This window comes from Elephas maximus, chromosome 14 (genome assembly GCF_024166365.1).
Source record: "Elephas maximus indicus isolate mEleMax1 chromosome 14, mEleMax1 primary haplotype, whole genome shotgun sequence".
NCBI classification, from domain to species: Eukaryota; Metazoa; Chordata; class Mammalia; order Proboscidea; family Elephantidae; genus Elephas; species Elephas maximus.
In genome coordinates this window covers 37,955,697-37,982,166 of record NC_064832.1, presented here as the reverse complement: position 1 = coordinate 37,982,166, position 26,470 = coordinate 37,955,697, and the positions used below count along the sequence as shown (strand labels likewise).

The following is a 26,470-nucleotide window of genomic DNA, read 5'->3' as shown; positions in this document are numbered from 1 at the left end:
AAGAGGTTTTCAGGCTCAACCCCTGGGGACAAAGGCCAGAGTCACCTACTCCCCGTCTGTCACATCTTCCTCTCTACCCGTGCTTGGAGTTACTACATGCTTTGTTTAGCTTCTCTTCCTGAGAACTAAGCTACATCTTTTACATCTTCTCGTGAGTTATCAGTTCTTACTAACCCCACCCCATTCTATACATCAGGAAACAGAGACTCAAAAAGGTTAAATAACATTCTACTACTAGTGAGGAGGGCAATTAGAGTTGGAATCCAGGTAGTCTAACCTTAGGTACCACGCCCTTAACTAGTAAGTAGGGCCTCGTACCTCCCAAGAGGATAACTGATTGTACCAGACTCCAGTGATGTGACATGAAGTGAAACTATTTCATAAATAAGGCACTTGTCAATGTTTATCTTTTATCAATTATTAATTACATACTGAGAAAACCAAGCTGTCCCTGACATCCAGGAGCTGGGCTGGCACTGATAGCTAGACCTTGCTGTTTTCCTGTTGAGAGTAAATAGTTTCATATAGTATTAACATCAATGTCACCCTGTGACTGATGGATCGAGACAAAGATAAGGCCACTTCATAACACGTCTGAACTTAGAAACATACACAAACTTTGTCCAAACCACAAAAATGACTAAACATTCTCCAATCCTGCCTAATATGAGTGACTTCTGCTTCTTTACCAATTCCAAGTACAGCTTTAGCCTTGCTCTAGATAACCGATCATGTAATGACCCTTGCTTCCTGATAACATCCAATCCAAAGCAAAGCCCTGCTTCCTAAAACCCTTCCCTCAACTGCCTAAAAACCCATTGCTATCAATTCGATTCCAACTCATAGAGACCCTATAACTGAGGCCCAAGTCCTATAATAAGTCATTTCTAACATCTAACGGTTTTTCATACTATGGCGATTTGTGTGTTGTTATGATGGAAAATATTCCACTAGTATTTCAAATAGCAGCAAAATCATCCATGACAAACAGGTTTCAGTGGAACTTTCAGACTAAGACAGACTAGGAAGAAAGGCCTGGTGACCTACTTCTGAAAGTGAGACAGGGAAGAGATGGGGCCGGCTGAATTAAATAAGGGCTACATTTCAATGCCCTGTGTGCTCGACCAGCTATAATTAAATCTAAACCTAAGTGCAGACCACCATATAACTTTTACTGCTGGTACCTGAGAACTACTTATAATTAACAAACTAGGTGCTTAGACAAGATAAGGGGCTACATTTCAAAGCCCTGTGTGCTTGACCAGCTATAAATTACTGATAATCCTCCTGAGTTGTTTTTCAAGGCCTCACCAGGCGCAGAGCATGCACACTAAAGATCAACGTGGACTATGAATGACCTTCCACATGAGACAAATATAAACAGGGACCCCTCGCAGGGACTCAAACAAGATCCAGAGGCATCATGCATACATAGAATAAGTCCTGTTCGACATCCCGGCAGCCTTTGTGACAGACTTCATCTTAGCTCCAGCAACCCCTGCAAGGAAATCTGTCCTGAATTCTAACTGCCCACACATTTGATTTTCATAGTCCCTTCCCTTCTCCTAGAAATCCCCACCCATCTAATGAACAAAGATAACATCTTTTCCCACCTAAAAACTTCTGTAAGCCCTAGGGAATCCTTTGTCCAGTGAGAGACTGGAGGCTAGCGTAGGTAGAAACCCCTCTCCTTCTCTCCCTCACAAGCCTTTTACTTTTACTCTGTCCCTAATAAGCCTTTGTTTATGTGGAACCTCTGAGCCTCTCATGGTCATTCTTGGTCAGAAGAAGGTAAGAACCTAAGCAGGGCTTAGTCCTGAGCTGGGAAGCCCTGCCCTGTAACAAAAAGGCCTGGTGATCTACTTCCGAAAATTAGCCAACAAAAACCCGATGGATCGCAACAGAATATTGTTTCATTCTGTTGTCCGTGGGTTTGCCATGAGTTGGAGCCTACTCGACAGTAACTAACAACAACATCATCATCATCTTACTGAGGCAGCCTACAGTACCCCGTGGAGTGGAAAAGGAGATTGCAATTCACTTTATAAGCAAATGCAAATAACTGAGGCATTCAGAGTACAGGAGTGATCGGATCAAAGATGGGCTTTAGGAAACTAAACCTGAGAAAAGCATGTAAGACAATCAAGAGAAGAAGAGAATGATGGCAAAGACAGTAATGAAGTCATTGCAGTTGTCCTGGGAGTGAAAAGGCAACACAGAAGAGACAGGCCATAACTCAAGGGACATATGACAAATGCCCATAGTGGTGGCAGTAGGGCATCTGCAGGAAGAATAGACAACAAAAAAAAATTTTTTTTTTTCCTATTCTTCCTGCAGATGCCCTACTGACAGTGTGTGGAAATCGTGATTCGGTCTTAATCATTAGCATGATTTAAAATTCAATGGGCAGGGATTATCTCTGAGCAGATTTCTCATCAGCTGTGTTCAGTCTCCTTCTGATGATACTGGTACTTTTGTAACTCTAAGTTCAGTTCATTAGCATAAAATAGAAAGTTATAAATAGGATGACTTTGGATTCACCTTACCTGAATTATAAAACATGAGGTTGGATTTAAGCCTACCATATGGATAAGGGATCAATTTAGCCCTTAAGCATCTTTCAGAAACTCCCACAAAGGGCATTAGAAGTTTTGTGAGCATATTAGAAGGCAAACTTGGGGCGTAAGTGTGCATATTCAGCAGCCCTGTCTGAATTCTCAGCTTCGGAGACTAAAAAAGACAAAGATGTGTCTCCTAGGAACTAATCACACTATCATTCAAATGGCAGTAAAAGGTATGCATGGTTCAGACAGCAGAAATGAAGGAAACTTCCCAACATTACTATCCACAGGCTGAGCCAGACGTGATACTTGGTGATTTAGGAATGAGAAGGACCTGTTTTCCAATATGATTGGTTCCAAGAGTTTTTCCAGCAGTTTTTTTTTTTTTTTAAGAACCCAGTCTTTCTTCCCCTTACAAACAATGTGGAAAACTCTACATAGGAGTACAGTATAGCCAGAAGAAGTTACAAAAGCCCATCTACCCTACGGTGAGCTGCATAATGGTACTAACCTCAGTACTAGGCTGGGAAGAGAATGCCATTCGTACAGGACAAAGACAGAAGAGAAGGCGGCCATAGTTCCTCAGTTTTCTTTTCTTTTTTTTTTTTTTTTGCCTATTCTAGGCAAAATTTAGATCTTGGTATGAAGAAACAGAAGTCAACTTTGCCCAAGTCTTTCTCTCTGAGCTGACCCGCTCCCTCCAATAGTACTCTCCACAAGGACCCCATATCACTATAGTGCTCACCACCCATACTTCCCTGAACTCCAAAGGACACCATGCCCCTAAATCACCTATTTTCTCTAACCTCCCCAAATCGTAAGCCCTAGGTTTGGCAGCATTGCTTACTGCCTCTATTACTTTGGGCAATTTTAATTACCTAAGCCTCCTCCTGTAAGATGGGGATACCAAAAACCAAACCAAGCCCATTGCTATCAAGTCGATTCCAACTCACAGCAACCCTATAGTACAGAGTAGAACTGCCCCATATGGTTTCTAAGGAGTGCCTGGTGATTTGAACTGCCAACCTTTTGGTTAGCAGCCAAACTCTTAACCACTACACCACCGTTTCCAAGGCGGGATAATACATCCCTAATATGGAGTCCTTGAGTGGTACAAATGGTTAACACACACGGCGGATAAACAAAAATTTGGGGATTCAAGTTCACCCAGAGGTACCTTATAAGAAAGGCCTATTTCGGAAAAAATCAGCCATTGAAAACCCTATGGAACGCAGTTCTACTCTGACCCATAAGGGGTCTCAGTGCATCAGGGTTGATTCAACGATGGCAACTGGTTGGTTACTGGTTACAGATGATGTGAAAATTAAAGGGAAGAAATATATATAAGGAAACCCTGGTGGCGTAGTGGTTAAATGTTACGGCTGCTAACCAAGAGGTCAGCAGTTTGAATCCACCAGGTGCTCCTTGGAAACTCTATGGGGCAGTTCTACTCTGTCCTATAGGGTCACTATGAGTCGGAATCGACTCGATGGCAGTGGGGTTTAATATATATAATGTGCCTAATACTGCGCTTGACACTCCACAGGTTCTCATTAATAGCCACCCACTGCCATCAAGTCAATTCCGACTCATAGCAATGACCCCATAGGGTTTCCAAGGTTGTAAATCTCTGCAGAAGCAGACTGCCACATCTTTCTCCCGAGGTACACTGGTGGTTTCGAACTGCCAATCTTTCGGCTGTCGGTAGATTGCTTTAACCACTGCATCACCAGGGCTCCTTTCTCATTAATATAGCAATTTATTATTACTTTGCTTATTTGGCTTCAAAGTCAAGTACTTTGTATTTAAAAAACAGAAAATAAATGGTCGCTATGAGCCGGAATCGACTCGACAGCAACAGGTTTTCGTGCGTTTTTTTGTATTGTGTTAAATGGTTATTCGTGACAAAATTGGTTTGGTTCTCCCAGAATCCAGATTTCTGGGTTCATGGAATCATGGTGGCCCACCCAGGCCATCCACCTCTAGATGTTCTTTTGAACACCTTCAGGTCAAACAATACCTTAGTAAGCAGCTTAGTGGAGACCATATTGGAACAGGCTGCTCAGTCATGCTGAAAACCCCAATCAACACTCCTTCCCCCCCCCCCCGCCCCCGCCCCCCCTTTGTCTTGCTAACCGCAAGCTTATTTTGAGCAGGAAGTTGCAGCAGGTAGTGGCTCTGTCCACTGACTATTCCTAACCCAAACCCAGTGCCGCCGAGTGGATTCCGACTCATAGAAACCCTATAGGACAGAGTAGAACTGCCCCATAGAGTTTCCAAGGAGCGCCTGACTAGCCCTAGTTACACGTTAAAGCATGCACAGATAGAAATCATAATCTTCAGCTGACTTCCCCTCCCAGACCCCCAAATATGGGCATGGGAGGGCTAAAGGCAGAAAGTTCCGGGTACCAAACCCAACCCCCTGACGCCACTGGAAACAAAGAGCTCCCCAGCCCCCTTAGTCAGCGACCACATGGCCTTATGGTCACTAGACCCTGCACGCTCCTTGTATGCCCAGACAATAAACTTGCTGCTTTCTGTTTCCGTTGCAATTGTGTCCATCTTGTTTTAATAAGTCAGGACAAGAACCCAAGCGGTGTTCGGTTACAATATGGTCTTAGGAATTGAGTTCTTTTGGAAAATCATCTATGTTCCAGTTTCAAGAAGCAGGAACTATAGGGTCTGACTAGAGGTTGTGCTTTAGGATATATGGTGTATCCTTGGCGATTCTGTTTCTGTAACTATGGGACCATGAAACCCTGCTGGAGCTTCGATGTTATCTTCTGAGAAACTAACATAACAATGACCTATGTAACTCGCTTTCACTGTCCCCTCTTGGAGCACCTTCCAGGTACCTTTGGGTTGATGCTGTCAGATTCGCATTGTATCTACTCACAATAAATACATTGTCATGCTAATCCTTGGTGTTTCTCTAAGCATGTCAGTTTTTGACAATAGACTTGAATCAAGATTTTAAAAGTTATAATCTATAGCATATATCGTTTCTGCAGCAAACCCTTAAAAGAGTACTGTTTTCCCTAATACCCACAGACAAAATGCGCCTCGAATGTCTTACCCACCTCCCCCCGACCCTAACCTCCACCGCTGGTTAAACACGCTGAAAATCCGAATCCGTCAGGACATTTGTCTGACAAGAACATACAATTAGAAAGATGACTGTGGCCCACAAAATCCGTTACCATTTAAACTTAAAAATCCCAGGATTTATTTTATCCTATGCTTTATTAAGTCACCAAAGTCACTACTTCTTCTCTTTGATATGAAAAATCAAAGGTTTATTCATTGTTATTTCAAATCTTCATATCAATGAGTAACAACACTGACTCATGGAATAGGCCATTCTGGAAAGTATCACATTCAAATTTTTATAAGCAGTAAATAATTACAGAGACTGAAAATCATGGTGAAACAATGCCAAGGTTAAATGCCCCTTTCTACTCTTCATTTGCATGCTCAAGAATCCTAAAACGAATTCTAAATTGTGAAATCGCAGTCCGTCCCCATCCGGAGTGGCAGGCTTAATGCTCCATTAATCTGGTCTGCTCTCAGCCTCCAATTGAAAGAGTCACAGCCATTCGATTTTCAAGGAAAAGACAGTAGTGCTGAAGTACATTCCAGAGGTCTTTTCATAAAAACCATTCTGTGTGCTCCATCTGCGTGTGCAATCTGCTTGTGTGTTTTCAGCCAGCTTGCATGGGCAGATTAACGCGTACAATTAGAAAGCAACCTCACAGGCATTCAATAAACTGCCTTCATTATTACACTCAGGAGAGTCCCTCTGGATGTCAATAAAAGCCTAGTTTTCTGCCTGTTAGCTAAATAATTGACAAGACTAAAAATAATCAGAAGCAAAGGAAGAGAGTCAAGAACAAGGTATTAAAGAGCACGTTAAGATGTACACGGCGGTGACCCAGCTTGTTCTCTGAGCTTTGGCTCCAGCAACTTGGATCTACAGTCTGTTCAAGCTGATAGCTGCCCTTCTCAGCGGGAAATACTACCACCCTGCCCTGCTATTTAAACCACACATCACAGCACGCCGAACACCAGCAAGGACATGGGCACTGACTAGTTTGAAAGAATTTCTTATTTGTGTTTCTATATTGTGTGCCTTAGTTTGATGGTTTCAGAGAAATCTACTTTCTGTCTTTTTTCTTTTTTTTTTTTTTAAGGAGCAGCCTGTCTGGTCTGCTAAAATCTGCACTATTAAAATTCTAATAGTTCCCCTAGACAATTTTTCCACTATAAACTGATTGTAAGAAGGTACAATAAAGACTTCTTATTCAAAGGATCCATCTTTTTCTAGAAGTCCCTCTCATATTCCTAGTTCTACAATGGTCATTCATTTCATGAGCTATTGCACTTTTAATTTCAAAAGTAATTCAGAATAAAATACTTAAAAAAGAACTCACACCTATACCTCTTCTTGTATTCCTCAATAGGCTTTAAAAATCAATTTGAGACACCTCTCATTTTTAACTGCCTTCTCTTTTTCCAGGTTAACTGGGACCTTCATGATAAGCAGAAGAAAAGCAAGAGTAAAATGTGCATTTAATTGAATTCAGCTCCACTGACAGTGTGTGTAGTAGCTGGAGGTAAACCCTTTTTCTCTTTACAGAATAAAATGGTGGCTGATCTCTAGCATTTAGTGAAATACAAACCCCAGAAGCTGGAAGATTAGGAGGGAAAGAAGATCAGGAGACACAAACTCCCAGGTCCTTTAAAACCCCGAGAATCTTTCATTCTTACCATTTTTTAATGACTGTACCAGTTCAAACTGGTTTGAAGCCCTGCTCTCAACCATTCTCTACCTATGATTGTTGCTGTTGTTAGCTGCCGCTGAGCCGACCTCAACTCATTATGACCTATGTACAAAAGAACAAAAAATTGCCTGGTCCTGCATCATCCTCACAATCAGTGACATGTTCAAGTTTATAACGGAGTTATTGTGCCAACCACCTCACCAACAGTCCCATATATCCTCACTGGAGCTCTACTTTATCAAACCTGATGTCCTCCTCTAAGGACTGATCCCTCCTGATAATGTGTCCAAACCAAGCAAGTTGGACACGTTTCTGTTGTGATTTATAAGGTTTTCATTGGCTTATGAAAGTACTTTCAGAAGTACATCACTAGGCCTTTCTTACTAGTCTGCCTTAGTCTGGAAGCTCCACTGAAACCTACCCAAAATGGGTGTCCCTACTGGTATTTGATATACCAATGGCATAGCTTCTAGCATCATCACAACATGCAAGCCATCACAGTGTGGCTAACTGACAGACATGTGGTGGCTACTCAGGAAGAAGGAGGTAATAATACATTAGCCCCACTAGCCTCATAGGGTCGCAAGTTGGAAGTGACTCGATGGCACTGGGTTTGGGTTAATCTGCTGCCTCCCCCCGGCATATCTCTTTTCAAGGCAGTGAATTTCTCCTGGTTTTTAGTTTCCCACTATCATGGACTGAATTATGTTCCCCCCAAAATGTGTATTAACTTGGTTAGGCCATGATTGTCAGTATTGTGTGGTTGTCCTCCATTTTGTGATTGTAATTTTATGTTGAGAGAATTAGGGTGGGATTGTAACACCACTCTTACTCAGCTCACCTCCCTGAGCCAATGTAAAGGGAGTTCCCCTGAGGGTGTGGCCTGCACCACCTTTTATCTCTCAAGAGGGAAAGGGAAGCAAGCAGAGAGTTGGGAACTTCACATCACAAAGAAAGCAGCACAGGGAGCAGAGCTCACACTTTGGACCTGTGGTTCCTGCACTGAGATGCTCCCAGACCATGGGAAGACTGATGACAAAGACCTTCCTCCAGAGCCAACAGACAAAGCCTTCCCCTGGAGCTGGCACCCTGAATTTGGACTTCTAGCCTACTAGGCTGTGAGAGAATAAAATTCTCTTTGCTAAAGCCATCCACTTGTGGTATTTCTGTTATAGCAGCACTAGATGACTAAGACACCTGCCAACACCCTTATCCTTATGCCTACCTTAGAAGAAGAGTAAGGAGAGACAGGCTATGGGTTCTGCGGCTAAAATGGGAGTACGGTAACGTCAACTTAAGGGGAATAACATCTCTTGTTAGCATTTCCACCCTACTCCACCCCACCTTCCACCTGTTTTTTGGGCTGGTTAGCTCCGGCCAGAGTACCTAGAGTGCTAAGTGGCAAAGTAAAGGACTCAGAAACTTCTTTTTCCTTTCCTGCCTCTGAGTCATAAAGCAAGAAGAAGCTGTGTTATGATAGAGACAAGGTAATTTCAATAGTGTGAAAACACCAGAGGAGGCTCTTCTTGGAGGACGAATACACTCTAGGGTGTCACATATGCTCACCCCAACTTCACAGCAATCTTAAATTCTGTAAATGAGGGGCAATAAAGGGAAAAGAGAAGACGATGCAGTCAGAAAATAGTCAATAAAAAAAGGGAAAGCCAATTTACTAGTTCTGCATCAGAAAAGCTGTGTATGGTCTCTGCGAAGTAAAGGGTGTATGATCACATTCAACAGGGCCCTCTGTGACAGAAGTATCATTTCCAATACCTACAATGCTCAGGGACTTTTACGTCATTTACAAAAGTTATTTCATTTAATCTTTACAAATGAACTAGCCCTATTTTTAAAATGAGAAAACTGTGGCTTAAACAGGTTTAGTAGTTTGCCCAAGATCATCACTGGGGAATGGAGCTGTGAAACCACATCTGTCCAGTTCTAATGCCACCACATTTGGAATTAACTCAGGAGCCAGGCTCTTTGGTTTTTTATCTAATCGTTTAAGCAGTGTGCTGGTAACCTAGCTGCCAAGAGCGAGGGCACGAGATTTTCTTTAAAGCCTATATAATAGCAGAGCAGATTATCTTCAACACAAAGCATACAGCAGTTGCTCTATATGGGACATTGGTGGTTCGGTGGTAGAATTCTTGCCTTGCATGCAGAAAAGCCTGGTTCAATTCCCAGCCGATGCACCTCGCATGCAGCCACCACCCATCTGTCAACGGAGGCTTGCGTGTTGCTAGGGTGGTGAACAGGTTTCAGTGGAGTTTCCAGGCTTAGATGGATTAGAAAGACAGACCTGGTGGTGATCTGCTACCAAAAATCAGCCAGCAAAAACCCTTTGGATCACAATGGTCCAATCCTCGACTGATCGTGGGGATAGCACAGGACCAGGCAGCCTTTTGCTCCACCAGGCATGGGGTTGTCGTGAGCTGGGGGCAGACTCAACAGCATAACAACAAGAGTTGTCCTGTTATTCACATGCCACACTGGAAAAATTACCACGGTGTGTGACCACCAATCGGGAGTTTCACCAGTGACTGCGAACGATTTCTCAATTCTCAGTCTAGGAAGGTATGACAATTATATAACAGCCCTCAATCCATGAGGTAAACCCCTTGTTAGTTTAGACTCTCCTTGGACTGGTTTTCTTAATATTGGTATTTTGGAAGTCATCATAACTAATCTGAAGTACCTGGGATCACCGAAGAATCAAGCCCTCCTAGTCATTTATAATTGGAGGATTCTTCAAATTTAGCAGTACAGTCTCTAATTTACTGACTAATAAAGAACACTTTGGTGAGCACAGAAGTCTCCAACCTCAGAACCTTACTTAGATAATGACAGAGTTCAATTACATAATTAATACGACAGCCAATAGTCCAATACCATATGCTATTTTGAAAAGTTACCATCACCTAGAATACAAAAGCAGGATGAACACTATGCCTATAAAGGCACGAGGATCTGAAAACATAAACTTACTATTGCTGATGCTCTCTGAATGCTTCTCTTCTGAGGTTTTCTTGAAGTCTCTTTTTCTCCTCTAGTTTATTGCTCTGAAAGCACAAAGGTCAAAGTGTAACATATTAGAGAAGCTTTAAGCAGAATCATGATGTTTAAGTTACCCAAGGTCCAAATTCCATAGTCCTTTGTGGCTTCCATAATCTAACATGAAGCCCTACAAGGGGTTCCAAGACGCTATTCATTTCAGAGCCCATGAGCACTCCAATGGAACCCAGGAGCCCCAAGTTATTTCCATAGCTCCCCTTACCCAACTTGATGGGTATAATCAAAGAATCAGTATTTTACATTTTTATTCTTTAGTTCAAATGGCAGCAACATTTACATTTTAAGCAGTGTTTCCAGAATGTTCAAATGGAAACATGAGACTTCCATACCAAGTATGTTAAATTAAAATTATAATAAATGGTTAAGTAGCTCATTAAAAAACTTACATACACACCACTGCGCACCAAAGCATTCAGGAAAAGCTTTTCAATAAGCCAACCCAACTCCCTTCTGACTTAGTTTCAGATACTTAAAGCTGTTGAGAACTGAACAACAAATGTCATTAAAAAAAAAAGAGGCATCCACTTGAATAAAAAAGAGTTCTTTTTTTTTTTAATTACTTATTAAGAGAGTCTAGAGACAAAGGACTTCATATTTGATATTACTATCACCATGGCTCTGGCATATTTGAATCCAATTTAAAGAATCCAGGAATGCTTGCTTTTTTGCCCACCATGACACAACTGTTCTTTTCTTTAACTTGCCTATAAAAAAAACAAGTAAAATTTCTAGGCAAAAAATTTTATTGGGAGTTGAAGTTCCATAACACAGAAGAGATACGAAGTTTTAAATGAATCCCAGGGAGACAGCTGGGTCTGCTTTAACAAAAAGCCTGGATCTGCCCAGCAGGAAAACCCGTGGAGAGGGAATAACAGAAATCACCACTTTCAAACCCTGGCATAAGTCTGGCTCCATCTTTCAAGGGGATGGGGGCAGGAATTGTTCATATTGTTTATTTCCCTGAAAGTCTTCATTTGTAGAACTATGTTCTAGACCCCACTTTTAAAGGCAAAATGGACTATGATTTCAATTTCAGGAAAAAAAAAAAATTGGCAAGGAAATTAGCAGAATCAAAGGGAACCAATGACAAGGCAAAGCAACTGGATTAATAATGAAACAGAATTCGAGGAAACAAGCTAACAGAGAATTGTGAAACAGAATAAACATGACCCTACTCTAATAAAAATTCTGATTCTTGACACCGAAAGTGATTAATTACGATAGGCTTCTCACACTCTATACACTCCCAGGCCAACAACAACAACAACAAAAAGGTAAAAGATGGCAAGAAAATACCAGGTGTTGATTAAGCCAGGATTAGAACGCTACTTCCAGAAGAGTGGCAAAACATACCAGCATCAACAGACAAAGGCTGGGTTCCTTCAGCAAGGTCAGAATTTGAGAAGTTACATGGTTTTAATCTCTTCACTAATACATTATCACTGTATACAACTCACAAAACAGTTACACAGTAGGTAAATTACATCTTAAAAAGATCCATCTACTCTTTAGCAGAAGTCTATAGAGAAGAATTTTCCAAAATACCGGAGGACTTGAGAAATTTTATTTAGGACCTACCAAAGTTGGTTCCTGCTTTAGTATTTAAACAGACTCTTTCCATTTAACAGTGAGTGAAGCAGTCACTTAAACCTTTTTTCAACTATATACAGATGCAGAATGTTAAATCTCTAAGAACGTGAGATCCAGAGACAGAAAATATGGAATCCACTTCAGCTCCACCATCACTGTTTGACTGACCTTAAGCAAATCATTTAGTATTCCTGAATCTCATTTATTCAACAAGCATTTATCAAACATCTATTATACGTTGGATCCTGGGAATACAGAAATGAACAGAGCAGTGCCTACCCTGGTGAAACTCAGAGTCTAGCTGGGAAGATGTCAAGAAAGTAATATGACAGTATGGCATGTTAAATATGTTAGGGGATTGTTGTTGTTGTTAGTTGCCATTAAACTGGCTCTGACTAATGGAGAACCCATGTACAGCTGAATAAAATGTTGGTGGATCCTGTGCCATCTTCATGATCACTGGTATGTTTGAGTCCACTGCTGCGAGCCGCTGTTGTGTCAATTCATCTCATTGAGGATTTCCCTTGCTTTTGTTGACCCTCTACCAGACTTGATGTTCTTTTCTAGTGACCTTTCCTGATGATATGCCCAAAGAGAGTCAAAGTCTCACCATCCTGCTTCTCAGGAACATTCTGGTTGTATTTCTTCTAAGACTGACTTGTTTGTTCTTTTGGCAATCCATGGTATATTCAATATTCTTCACCAATACCATGTTTGAATATATCAATTCTTCTTCTGTCTTCCTTTTTCACCATCTAACTTTTCCATGCATATAAGGCGACTGAAAAGACCAAGGTATGGGTCAGGTGCACCTTAGTCATAAAATTGACGTCTTTACTTTTGAAAACTCTAAAGAGGTCTTTCACAGCAAATTTTCCCAATGCAATATGTCATTTGATTTATTGAATCCTGCTTCCATGGGCATTAATTGTTAATTCAAGTAGAATGAAATAACTGACAACTTCAATTTCCTCTCCATTTATCATGATGTTGTTTATCGGTCCATGTTAAGGGATAGAGGTTTACAAATAATGTAATATGAATACAGAGAAAAAGCACAGAAGTGAGTGATCAGGAAATACTCAAGAGTTCCACTTCATTCATTCAGTGCCTGCTAAGTGGTAGACCCCATGCTGGGTCCCTGGAGCCAAGAGGTTGAGTAACACTCAGAATGTGGTTTTTATCCTCAGGTTCATGGATAAGCTATATATGTTGGAAGTATGCTCACTTTTATGGAGAAAGGGTCCAAAGCTTTCTTAAGATTCCCCAAGGGGTTGATGATCACGTAAAACTATGCAAACCATGAATCTAATTAGAGGTAGAAATTATAGAGACCAGTCTTTAAAAACAAGCAAGAGTTTCTCAGGAGGAGAAGGATGGGGTGGGGGCACGGCTACTGCACTCCACTGTGCCCTTGTTCACTGCTCAGGGGAGTCCAGCAAAGCGGGAAGGAAAGGCTGAAACAGAACCAGCTCACCAAACCATGCACCTTGGCATATGGCTGCTTCGGCTCAAAGGAGGTGTCTTTTCCATTTCTCACAAAGGCACTATCTATCACCAGTCTGAGTGCCCATGGTGCTGAGATGGGATGGCGTAGAAGCAGCAAAGGAAGAGTAAGGAAGCAGAAAAGTAAAGGTGCTTAAGACTGATGACTTTTATTTCCTATGAAGTGGGAGATGAAGGTATCTGCTGAAAATGAAAGAAGAGGCTAAGGGGCATATGAAGTCAGGCAAGGTTTTGATCATTAGAGACGGGCCTGGAATGCCAAGGAAAACTGCCTGCTAATGCCAAGACTCAGCCGAGATGGAAGCCCAGAGATCTGGTGAGGCAAAAGAGTCTTAAGTGTTTTTTCCCCAGCAGTCTCATTCATGTAAATGAAATAACTGAACCCATCAGATCCATATATAAAATAACAAGAAGCTGATAAAACAGAGTCTAATGAGACAGTGTTAAAGCACTTCTTCACGTTCGTAAGTAGGCTAGGACATCCTTGTGGAGTGCTTACTAAGTGCCAGGAATTGTACTAAGTGTCTTACACATATTGTATCCTTTAATCCTACCAGTTCCACGAGGTAAAAATTATTATTCTTATCATACACATTTTACAGATAAGCAAAATCATGCATGGAGAAACTAGCAGCCTACCCTTTTAGTACTGCCTCTGCATTTCAGATATATCATTAATGTCTCAACATTATTTTTTAATGGAACCCTACTAGATTTTGACAGTCGGAGGCTTAAGGTGCACACCAATTTATCCACAAAGAAATGCATGACGCAAGAGCTGTATTTCTGGGAAACACTGGTGTTCCTTGAAAATTTTCAGAAATTGACATCTTATCCTGGTTTACAAAAGAAGATTGAAATAATTTCCTCACGTTGAGTTTTGCCCCTAAAATTGTTCTTAAACCTTTAGCTGTTGCTACTACTTGTCTCTTAGAAATAAGAAAGTAACGAGTGTGAGTTCTTACAAATATGCATTTAATATACATTCCTTATTTCTCTACATTTGATATATATATACCTTATTTTCTACAGGTTAGTTTCTAGTTCACTTTATAGCATTCAAAATAATGATGCTTCTCAGTGTTTGCATAAAACACCATGACTTCCTGGGCTCCAAATGACTTTAGCAACCACGAAGGCTTTAGATGTCACTCATCACCCTGTGATCAATCTCTGGCTAGTTTCCTATCCTTTCTGAGCCTACTCCCCCCATCAGAAAAAAATGTAGGTTATAATACTCCACAGGGCTTTTAGGATTCGTAGATCTTCACAGCCTGTGAACAAGAGACCTGCTCTCTGACCTGCTGATGTTGGGTTCACCAATCTCTGTGGCTATGTGCATCAGGAGAAGCCTGACCCATGGACTTGGGACGTTCCAACCTCTGCAACCATGTGACCCATTTCCTTGATATAAATCTCTCTACATACATATATATTTATATGCTTTACTGGTTTTGCTTCTCTAGAGAACACAGCCTAAGGCAGGAAGGGTTTTTGATATGAAATTGGAAGCTTTCCAAAGTTTGTAGATGTTATGAAAGTCTGGAAAAACAAATTATTACTTAATTGGTCAATGTGATTTGGGGGGGAAGTATGGTGGAGGTTTGTTCCCACAGCACTAAACTTGGGTCTGAGGATTTATGAAAACATGTCCACTTATGCTGCCATATTCGGCACTAACAAAAGTACTTGCATCTAGTGTTTTTTGTTTTTTTTACACCACTTTCTCTCACTCTGATGCACTAATATTTTAGACATAGTTTCTCAGCTTTACAGATTTCTAGGAGGAGAAATTAACACATCATTTTAACATCACATGGGTTGTGTTAGTTTCCTATTGCTGCTGTAACAGACTACAGGCAGACCCCAGGTTACAAATGTCAGACTTAGGACAACTCATACTTGCTCTTGAATGTTATGTAAATTTGCCCTCCCTCTGAAACAACTGAACCAACCCCTACTCGAAATAAATAAATTCCTCATCACAACCACCTTCACTAGCTGCATGTGCGACTTTTACGTCATTGAAAAGTCTTTGAGCCTTTTCTTGCACTAATGTAAGGCTAAATAAGAACCATATGCACCTTTTCTGACTTACTTACAAATTCAACTTCAAGACACAGTTAGGAAAGGATCTTATTCACAAACCAGGGACTCTCTGTACTACAAACTTAGTGGCTTACAACAGCACAAATTTATTACAACGTAGTTCTGGAGGTTGGAAGTCAAAATGGGTCTCACTGGGTTAAAATCAAGGTGTTGACATGGCTGCGTTTCTTCTGGAGCCTCTAGAGGAGAATATGTTGCCTTGCCTTTTCAGCTTCTAGAGGTCTCCCACATTCCTTGGCTCATGGCCCTTTCCTCCATCTTCACAACCAGTAATGGTGGGTTGATTCCTATCCTCTCTCTGGTTGTCTCTCTTCTTCCTTCCCTGTCCACTTTTTATTATTATTTTTTTTTTAGGTGAAAGTTTACAGTGCAAATCATTTGTCATTCAAATATTTACACCCAAATTGTTTTATGACATTAGTTGCAATCCCCACCTTTCCACTTTTAAGAACCCACGTGATTACACTGGGCCTATCTGGATAATACAGGATGATGTCTCTATTTTAAGGTCAGTTAACTAGTAACCTATTTCCATCTGCAAATTTAATTCCCCTTTACCAAGTAACATAACATATTCACAGATTCTAGGGATTAGGATGTTGACATCTTTGGGGAAGGGGGCATTATTCCGCCTGCCATATGGGTTATAATCTGTTTTTAAATCTATAAATGTCAGACACACAATATGCTAGACCCTTTGCAAAAGCGTTGCTCTCCTCAGCCCTCTGAGGTCTGGCTTTGGAATGTGGTTAGTGGGAGCAGGGGGGGAAGGGTACCACTTTTATCTAGGGCTAAACAGTGGTGTGCTTGTAAACATTCAACAACCAGCTCTGGCAGTGAGGAGGAGGGGAGGTTGGTTTGTAGGATTTGCCGATTTCCATGATGTAAATACTGCCACGATGATTGATCTCAAGCTACCAACAAGAAGGCAACTAGCTCACAAAAATCCTGAAAATTGGACAATCTGCTTTCACAAGTCAGCACAAGGAGGTTCTGGCACACCACTGGAAGTGCATATACCATCAGCATACTCAAGTATAGCATTTCAAGTTTGACTGAAGCATCAAGGTGCCCTCTCCAAAATTCCTCTTTGCCCAAAGGATCAGCTCTCCTGGGCCCGACCAACATAATCAGATGCTAATTTTTTTTTTTTTAAAGAGCTGGCCTCCCTCCTGCGTTTTAAGGATTCATAGAATATCTGCAAATGCTGGTACGAAATCCAGTTCCCTCTCCTCTCAGGATATAGTGTACTCAATGTCATATGCACCAGTGGTGACCAACCAACTGAGATTCAGTGACCACTGTGGTGAGCCCTTCCCGGAGAGTAAAAACTGGAAGGCAGGTGTGTCAAGACCTGGCCTGCACAGAGGCCAAGCTGGAGGCTCTCGGGGTGGCACAGGCTGCTCAGATTTGACTTGGCTGAGAGTTACTGGGCAGCAGCCATTTGCCAGGGATGAGGGCAGCGTTTTGCAGGCCAGTGTCCATGTGTGCTTCTTGTGCATTTGAAAAAATAAATGCTCCATAAGCACAGCCATTATCACTTCCTTTGGCCATTTTCACCTTGGCAATGTGAAGTGTGCCACTTCTAGATGCCTTATGTCCATTTTTCTTTTATCTGACATCAGCTACTAAACAGGCTCACATTTAGTAAGAAAAGGCATAAATGTCTCTCCCACAGAAAGGCCAGGTCATGGTGGCAGTGCAGGCCAGTCAGCAGAGAAATCAAGTCTGTGGGAGGGCCAAGGTGGGCTGTTCTTTCTCTTGGAAGGTAGTGTAGATTAGAGCTCCTCAGACTTTTATGTGCACAAATATCCCCCAGGGAACGAGTTAAAATGCAGATTCTGAATTCAGAAGGTCTGGTGTGAAGCCCCTGAGTCTTCATTTCCGACACACTCCCAAATGATGCCCATGCAGACAGTTCAAGGACCACATTTGAATAGCAAGGGTCTATATCTCAACTAGAAGTCCCTCGGTGGCACAAAAGGTTAAATGTTCAGCTGCTAACCAAAAGGTTGGAGGTTCAAGTCCACCTAGAAAGTCCTGGCAACCTACTTCTGAAAAATCAGCCATTGAAAACTCTGTGGAAAAAAACACCGTTATACTCTGACACACATGAGGTTGCTATGACTCAGAGTCGACTTGACGGCAACTGGTTTAACACATCAACTCTCTCACCCCCACCTCTCACTTGTGGGCATATTTGTACTAACAATCATTATAGTCATCACATTAGAGAAGCCAATCCAATCCAGATTTCTGTGTTTTATCGTCTAGTGTTATGGTATAGCTTGGAAAGGGAAAAAATAAATCATTTTACTCCATGTTAGTGACAATATTTTCAGCCATACATTATTTGACGCATGAAGAAATGAGCTATAAATGACCCATAAGCAAGCCAATTGTGGGTATTAAATGACAACCAAAAAATGACTTTAGGAAGTTGCAACTCATTAATTCTTCAGGGCATGCAAGCCTCTGACTTCAGTCCCTAGGATGATCTGACGACTGATTGCCTTTGTTCCGGCTGAAATGCAGGACACTCTGCTCTGTGAAGGAAACGCCTCTTCTACTACCACAAGACCAACGTGTGAACCTTCTTTCAGGGGAGAAGATGGGGGTGGGAGGGAGGAGACTTGGACAAAGAAAAGAAGATTGGGGAAGAAAAAAAAATAGAGAACCAGAAAAAGGATACAGACAAAAAAAAATTTTTTTAAGAAGTAATAAAAGCTTTTCAACTTGGAAACAGAGTGCTGAATCACATTTCGTCCATGAAGCTCCGATACCCTTTTTTTAACCTCTAATATTTTATTGCACACTATCATTCACAGTTCCTCATGTGCAAGTCCAGTCTCCCTCCACCCTCAGAGCCTACATCCCTACAGCAACAGAGATGCTCATGACCTTGGGAGAAGAGACAGTGGTACTTACAGAATCATTTGACAGGAAAAACTCAGAGAGGGGTGGGGGACTGTCCCAGGTCACACAGGACAAAAGGACATCTTCTAAGTAAGACTTAACAGTCTGCTCTCCCAGCCAGTTAGAGAGCTCCTGGAGGGAGGGAAAGACTCATATGCCCTTGTTCATTCCATAAGCCATTAGCTCTGGGCTTCATTAACTCCTAACAGGTGAAAACATCTGTTGCTTGGTAACCGGGTTTACATTTTGACCAACACCAAATCTTTAACAGAAAAAGGCAAGGGAGAAAGAAAGGAAAAAAAGGGGAAAGGGAGGGGAGGACAGAAAGGGGAAGGAAGGGAAACAGGAGAATAGAAACTGTGTTTCCAAAGAACCACAACCACCACAACCTCCACCAGACTGAGTCCAGTACAGCTAGATGGTGCCCGGCTACCACGACTGACTGCTCTAACAGGGATCACAACAGAGGGCCCCAGACACAGCTGGAGAAGAGTGTAGAACAAAATTTTAACCCACAAAAAAAGACCAGGCTTACTGGTCTGACAGAGACTAAAGAAACCCTGAGAGAATGGCCCCTGGACACCCTTTTAATTCAGACCTAAAGTCACTCCTGAGGGCCACCCTTCAGCCAAAGATTAATCAGGCACATAAAACAAAACAAGACTAAAGGGGCACACCAGCCCAGGGGCAAGGGCGAGAAGGCAGGAGGGAACAGGAAAGCTGGTAATAGGAAACCAAGGTCGAGAAGGGGAATGTTGACATGTCCTGGGGTTGGCTGCCAATGTCACAAAACAATATATGCATTAATTTTTTAATGAAAAACTAATTTGCTCTGTAAACCTTCATCTAAAATACAATTAAAAAAAATTGTGTTTCTTTGACTTATAGCTGCAGCAGATGTCATACACGATAGTCAGTATCAAGAGTCATCTCCCTGTCCCCAAACCTCCAATACCGAAAACCTACCACAGCTTAAGACTTTGTGCAAAATGGGAGTAGTGTGGGGATAGAAGAGCATTACATTCTTTTCTCTTCTCTGTCAGTTAAGTATTTTTAAAACATTTTTTCCCAAGCCCCAGAAAGGGTATCAAAACTAAAAACATCACATAGAGGTCTACAATAGACGATGTTACCAATACTGAAATGCAAATGTATGTTCTTCTATCAGTAAAGGAAGCAGGTTTGCCTCTGCCACACTCACCCTAGAATGTTTGGATATAAGTATGGTAGTGTATCACTGATTGCCGTTGTAACTCATTGCTTTGCTTTCTGGCCAAAGCAGTTACTACCTTGATCATTCACCTGAGAGAGAAGACAGTGTGATGACTAAGAGCTTCGGTTCAGACCAGTTGGCCTAGGTTCAAATCCTTGTCCTTCTGCTTGCTGGCTGGGTACCCATGAAGTAGTTATCTACCCTTCTGTGTCCATTTCCTCACTTGTAAAATTGAGTAACAGTATATATTCCACAGGGTTATTGTGAGGGTGGAGTCCCCGGGTGGTGCAAACCAACAACGTCTTTTGCTGCTAAATGAAAGGTTGGAGGTTGGGTCCAGCCAGAGATGCCTCAGAAGAAAGGCTGGCATCTTGAAAAATCAGCCATTGAAAACCCTATGGAGCACAGTTCTACTTTTACACACATGGGGTCACCATTAGTCAGAATCCACTCAACAACAAGTGTTTTTGATTTTTATTAGGAGGGTTAAATGAGTTTGTAGATGGACAGTGCCTAGAGGAGAACCTGGCACACAGTAAGCGCCCAGGAGATGTTAGCTGCTGAGCCTCTCTATCCTCTTACCTTCTCTCTCTGAATTGCCTTCATTTTTTGGAACTCAGCTTCCTCGGCCTCCTTCTTCATTCTCACAGATTCTTCTCTTTTTAGCTAAATTGCATTGAGATTACAGAGGACAAAAACCAGTTACCATTTTTCAGTCTGAACCTCTGGAACACTAAATTATGATGAAAGGCAAATTACAGTATTGTTTGTGCTATACCTCGCCGTGATTATAGGTTGTTACTTCAAGCCATTTAGATCACAGAGAATGGCCAGGCTACATACATCTCCTGCCCGTGAAACTTCTCTCTTGGCTTTTCTTCCTCAGTCGGAGTGTCTGTCTCTTGCTTTGTCCCTCTCTCTCTTCCTCCTTCTCCCTTTCTCTCTCTGTTTCTCTCTCTCTCAGTTGGGAGAGAGGAGGTTGGATAATTTTTCCTGATTACAGAACTCATAGTGTTCATTGTAAAAATCACTGAGCATCTTAAATCATTTTTTTTTTTTTTTAATACTTTCGCAACTGGTATGGGGTAAACGAATTCACAACCTTGGAACCAAAACATTCAAAACAGTGTAGTTCACTTAAACTAGGAAAAAACAACACATTCCCTTAATCAAGGGTCCCACTGGCTTGAATAATTATAGGCAGTCGTCTCCACTTCTCCCTTCCTGATTTCTTTGATTTTAAGAGTTTCTTTTTTGCAGTTGGTTTAAAGGTTTTATGCTTTGGGTAAAGTAACTGTATTATTTCAGTTGCTTGAAAATGCTGGTACTCAAATTCCTTGCCAAAATTAAACTCGAAGAGATGGATCCTGACCTTTCGCTGGTATTTAGATTGCATCATTTGGAGTTGTTGTTTCTGCCTGACTTCAGCTTCTGATTGTCTTCCACCTAGAGGGGAAAAAGAGGCAGGAAGGTGAAGCGTGAATATTAACCTGAAATGTCAGCCACCGGAAACTAATTAATACAGGCTCAGCCAACAACGTGAGTTTCTTTAACATTTTTATACTGCTGGAAATAAAAACATAACCAGCTTTCTTAATGAGGCATTCAAATATATAATTATTTAAAAGAGAAAGATGAGGCCAAGTTTCTAATTGAAAAGACAATCCTACTAAGGTTTTTCAATCAGGTGAGTATTAGAGTTTTCACTTACATTGAAATCATACCTGAAGAGCCATCCTAAATGATAAGAAATAGTACCTGTCTTCCAAATTCTAGAACATTCTTCCTGCTTGAGTATGACCACTCCTTAACTTAATAAAGAAGAGGATCAGTGATGCCTAAATTGCTTTTCTTCTTTAACTCGACTGTCCTATGTTTAAGTAGCAAAACCCAGGATACCCTCAGGAGTCTTGTCACCAAACAAGTGCATAGTCTTTATAGCCTAGCATTTTAAAAGCACAATGAAAATTGTCTAGTTAGTAGTTCACTATAAATCCATGCTATTTGTCAGTCAGTCTTTAGGTAGTCAAGAGAAATATATGGATGTTAGAATATTTGCTTGCTGTCTTTGGAACCTAAAATAATTTGAGGCCAGAAATCCTCACAGCTTGACAATCATCTAAGAATTACTGCTTAGAGATTTTTCTCAGTGTTTATGCAAGTCTGGTGTGCATATTATAAAGATTCCTTTAAAATCATTCTCTGGTGCTTTGGTCACTGGAAGTGTCGGTTCTCTGTAAGATTCACTCTCAGGGAAGATGTGTTACAATAATTTGCATTCACTGTAGTTTTCGTCATTGAACTGGTAACAATACCACAGGGACCTTCCTCTGATTTCCAAGATATATACAAGGCCTGTTTTTTATATAAGGCCTGTTTGGTTTTGGCCCTATAGTCTCTGCTGCAGGGAGGTGGGGGAATGGGAGAGAAGCAGTGAGGATTACGGAAGGTTTTATCAAATGTTACAGTCACCTTCAGTGTCTCCTAGAATAGTTCAAGCAATAGGGGCGTAGGGAAAAGTTGATATTAGAAGAAACAGAGAAAGCATCTGCAGATTTTGTTGAAACTCATCTCAAAGTTTAATATATTCTAGGTTTTTCTTTCTTACTCCCTAGCACCTTCTTTCACATACATACTTGATCATTCTCAGATACTTTGTATAACAGGAAGTTGCAATGAGACCCCTGTTTCATTTTGACTGAGATGCCCAGACATAGAGATTCCAGTAGCTCCAAATTCCAAAATGAGGTGCTTGGGTCTCTAAGCAGGATCTACAAAGGACGTAATTGAAACCTAGTTTAGGGAACCTTAACTAAGAAGCCACCTTTAGCCTATACAAGGGGTTGGATAGGTCAAAAGCAAGTTGTCAGAGAGTCAGCTCCAACTGATGGCAATGCCATGTATGTCAGAGTAGAACTGTACTTCATAGGCTTTTCAAAATGGCTAATTTTGGGGAAGCAGATTGTCAGGCCTTTCTTCGGAGATGCCTCTGGGTAGACTCGAACCTCCAACCTTTCGGTTAACGACTGAGTGCATCAGCTGTCTGCACCACTCAGAGATTCTGGATAGCTCAAAGAGAGACAGAAATATGAGGATGTCTTAGTGAATTCCATCGTGTGTGTGTGTGTGTAGATGGGGGGATCTTCAATATGAGCAAGACAAGTTTAATGAAAACATTTGAAGAGTTCAACCTGTGTCCCCAGGAGGACAAGGGACTCAGTGGACCTGAACAAGTCAAAACATAAAAGCACAGGGCTGTGACTAGTTGGCTACTCAGATGGGTGACCAGGGGGAGGTACTGCCATGCAGATGGCCTGCACGCCCAGAGTTTATGGGAACAAGAGACTCATGAGTGAGTGTTTCTTATATTCTAGGGTAAGTCACATGGAAGAGAATACCAAACTAAAGACATCTTAAAGGGACTTGCTCGTGAGGGCCACCTAGGGGAACAATGAAGCCCTATAAAGACATATACCAGGAACCAATGGTGACATGAAGAGTTGGCAGCAGGCCAAGGTAATCACTTTTCTGAGTCCCAGTGTTTATAAGGTGGATGGAACTAATAACCACAGGGCCTGCACCCATAGGGCTGGCAACAGTTTAAATGAGGCAGTGTGTGTAAAGTGTTTGAAACTGTATCTAACGTGCACTTAGTAAATAAGAGGGGTAGTTATTACTAGAATGTATGCTCCAGGAAGGAGTCCCTTGGTGGTACAAACGGTTAATGTGTTTGGCTGATAACCAACAGGTGGGAGGTTCAAGACCATCCAGAGGCACCTCGGAAGAAAGGCTTGGTGATCTACTTCCAAAAAATCAACCACTGAAAACCCTGTGGAGCACAGTTCTATTCTGACACACATGGGGTCACCGTAAGCCAGAGTCGACTTGACGGCAACTGGTTTTAAGCTCCATGAGGGCAAGGACTTAAAAGATTTTAAAAGAAAAGAAAAAGAGCTACCTGAAGAAAAGGTTATCATCTCTATGGGGAAATGCAGGTCAGAGATTGGGAAGTGGGAATCTGAAGAACACAAAGAACCCTGAGAGAGAGTGAGCAGTAGGCAGGGCCAAGGCGCGCAGAACCAGGCCAGTGCACTACAGACCCTCGCCTCCCCAACTTCCCCTTCCCTCTTTGGCCCTGTAGGCAGAGTCAACAAAGAAAAACCTAGCCAGCCCTTCCTCTTGCTAGCTTCCTACTGAAATGGGCCTGGGCTGCAGCAAGGGAGAAGCGTTACTGTTTCGTTAGTAACAGTTGTATGTAACCAGAACCTAGGACTAAAAACCAATTACTGAAATGAGAGAGTTTCCGGCCTGGAATTCACTGGTCCACTTGACTATTTGAGAAAAACCAAAGAAGAGCAGAGGGATTCTGCTCTAATTTCACCCAAAGAGCAGGCAGAACACTAGTCCCACACAGCCAGTTTGAAGAGACCAGTTTGGAAAGAAAAAAAAATCTATTTCCCAATTGTCAGCTTATTCGGTGTAAAGATAACACTCCGGGTTCACTCTTTTCATGACATGCAGGGCAATGGCTGTGATAACAGTCTTACTTTCACTCCTGGAATGATTTCCAACTTAGCTCATTTCAAAATTATATTCTGGGGGAAAAAAACACTTCACTGAAACTACCATGATAGTAGGTGGCCCCTGCCTCTGGACCTGTTTGTGTTGACTAATCTGTGGAAACCGTGTGTCCAGCCCTTGAAGCTCTCCACTGGCGCTAGGACAGAAAAGGCAGACAAAACGTGAATGATCCCCACGCGGAGGCATCCACTCTGAAGGATTCAAACACCCAGCGAAGGCATCAGGACCATTCATCACCCTGGCAGCACGTACTCCTGGGCCCCAAAGGTCTCGATCTTTAGAAATGCAAACACAGGTGACGGTTTCCTTTATACCCACCACTGCGTCCCCCACTCACCCTCACTGCAGTTGTGGAATGGCCTCTCCATTCCTATTTTTTTCACATTAGCATTTCACTACCATGGTTAATCGTGTATGATCTTTTTTACTCCCATCCTGACGAGGGCTATGATATGGCATATGCGGCGCCCCAGGTAAGCTTCCTTCCTGAGTTGAGCATCTCAGGGGCTCTCAATTATTTGGCAATTAAGCCATCACTTTACTCTCAGATAACTGGCACCATCCGCTTGCCACTTGCAGAAAATCAGAAGCAACAATTTACCTGCAGACTTGCAGCTTTAAATGTGTTCCATCCCAAGGACAATAGTGACCAAACCACCTGTAATGCGCATTCAAAGAATGCCGCATGCAAGGTGCTGTGCTAACAGGATCCAGCAGTGGCCGGCCCTCCCATTCAGGGAGCTGGTTTGCTTGCTTACCCAGCGGTCTTGGCACCAGGCTAACTGGTTTAGCTCTATTCTGCTCCTTCCATTTCTCCAGGCTCTCCAGTTCTGTCTCAGCAACTAGGCCAGATGAGAAATACCAAATCATCAATTATTAGAGGTTGAAAAGGAAATTGGTCCTTTTAGATGATAAGAAAGACACAGCAATTAAAGGGCAATTAACTACATGTAGGCATGATTAGGAATGACACCCAGGCAAGAGAGACGGTCATTCAGTCCTAACCTTGCAGGGTCACCTGGCCCACCCGTGTGTCACTTTTTCTCCACAAGTCTGCAGAGGGTTCAAATTTGGAAAAAAAAAAAAAAAAACCAAACCAGTTGTCATCAAGTCAATTCTAACTCATAGCAACCCCATGTGTGTCAGAGTTGAACTGAACTCCATAGGATTTCCAATGGCTGATTTTTTTAAAAGTAGAGCACCAGGCCTGTCTTCCGAGGCACTTCTTGGTGGATTCGAACCTCCAAACTTTCAGTTAGCAGTCAAGCATGTTAAATCAAAGGAGTTTAGTTTTCCTTCTATTTTGGTATTCCTCAGACCAAATTAATTTTAAACGTTTCCTACAGAAAAGTTGTACAAAACTAAAATATCAATATGTCCATAATAACTTTTCACATACAGGTAAACAAACATGTATCCCCAGAAAGTTCTGATGCTCACTGCCTTTGTTTTAAATGTTCTCCCAAGCTGACTGAAACTACAAGGCATGGAGGGTCTGTGCTGGGGACTTTTGGGACCCCACAGCAGAGCCTGCTTCCCTGCAAAGCACTGCACATTCCCCAAATAGTCCCTCTGAGTGACAGCAGGGGGCGCCAGAGAGATACTGTTCTTTTCTTCCCCCACACGCCCTAATCTTCACATTAGACCTGATGGCTCAAAATGTCCATTTATAACGTTTTAAAATTATTGTTTTTAATTCTGAAACATCTCAGAGTCCAAACAGACAACACTGAGACTTGAATTCCTGTGAAATATTTAAATCAAAAGCTTCTAAGATGCCAGAAGCTCTGGGGTTCTACAATGAGCCAACTGTAACCCCTAAATCAGGGACTGCCTGTCTGGTGGGGAACCTTTCCTGTCATTCCTTAATGGCCATCATGAGTGACAATGTTACATTTCCCACCAACAACCTCATAAAAAAGGAGAACATAAAATCTCAGTGCTAGCCTTGTTAAGGGTGTCCGCCTTAATGAGCCTTTCAATTTCTTTGTGAATTAAAGAGCATTAGTTCTCCTTCCAGCTCCAAAATATCATGCTATGCCTTTAAATGGCAGCGTTTCTATCTACTGTACAACTTTAATTAAATGTGCTACAACTGCTAACCAAAGGGTCGGAAGTTCGAATCCGCCAGGTGCCCC

At 41.9% G+C, this 26,470-nt stretch overlaps 1 protein-coding gene across 1 annotated transcript in view; it reads right to left on the bottom strand.

The window, feature by feature from the left end:
- EPSTI1 (epithelial stromal interaction 1) overlaps positions 1-26,470 on the bottom strand; it is a 127,665-nt gene that overhangs the window by 82,069 nt on the left and 19,126 nt on the right. The window contains exons 3-6 of the mRNA XM_049852955.1: positions 25,091-25,174; positions 21,124-21,197; positions 20,334-20,417; positions 10,331-10,404 (exon numbers count right to left, since the gene is read on the bottom strand). Coding sequence (XP_049708912.1) covers positions 10,331-10,404; positions 20,334-20,417; positions 21,124-21,197; positions 25,091-25,174 — 316 coding nt within the window. The remainder of the gene's footprint in view (positions 1-10,330; positions 10,405-20,333; positions 20,418-21,123; positions 21,198-25,090; positions 25,175-26,470) is intronic.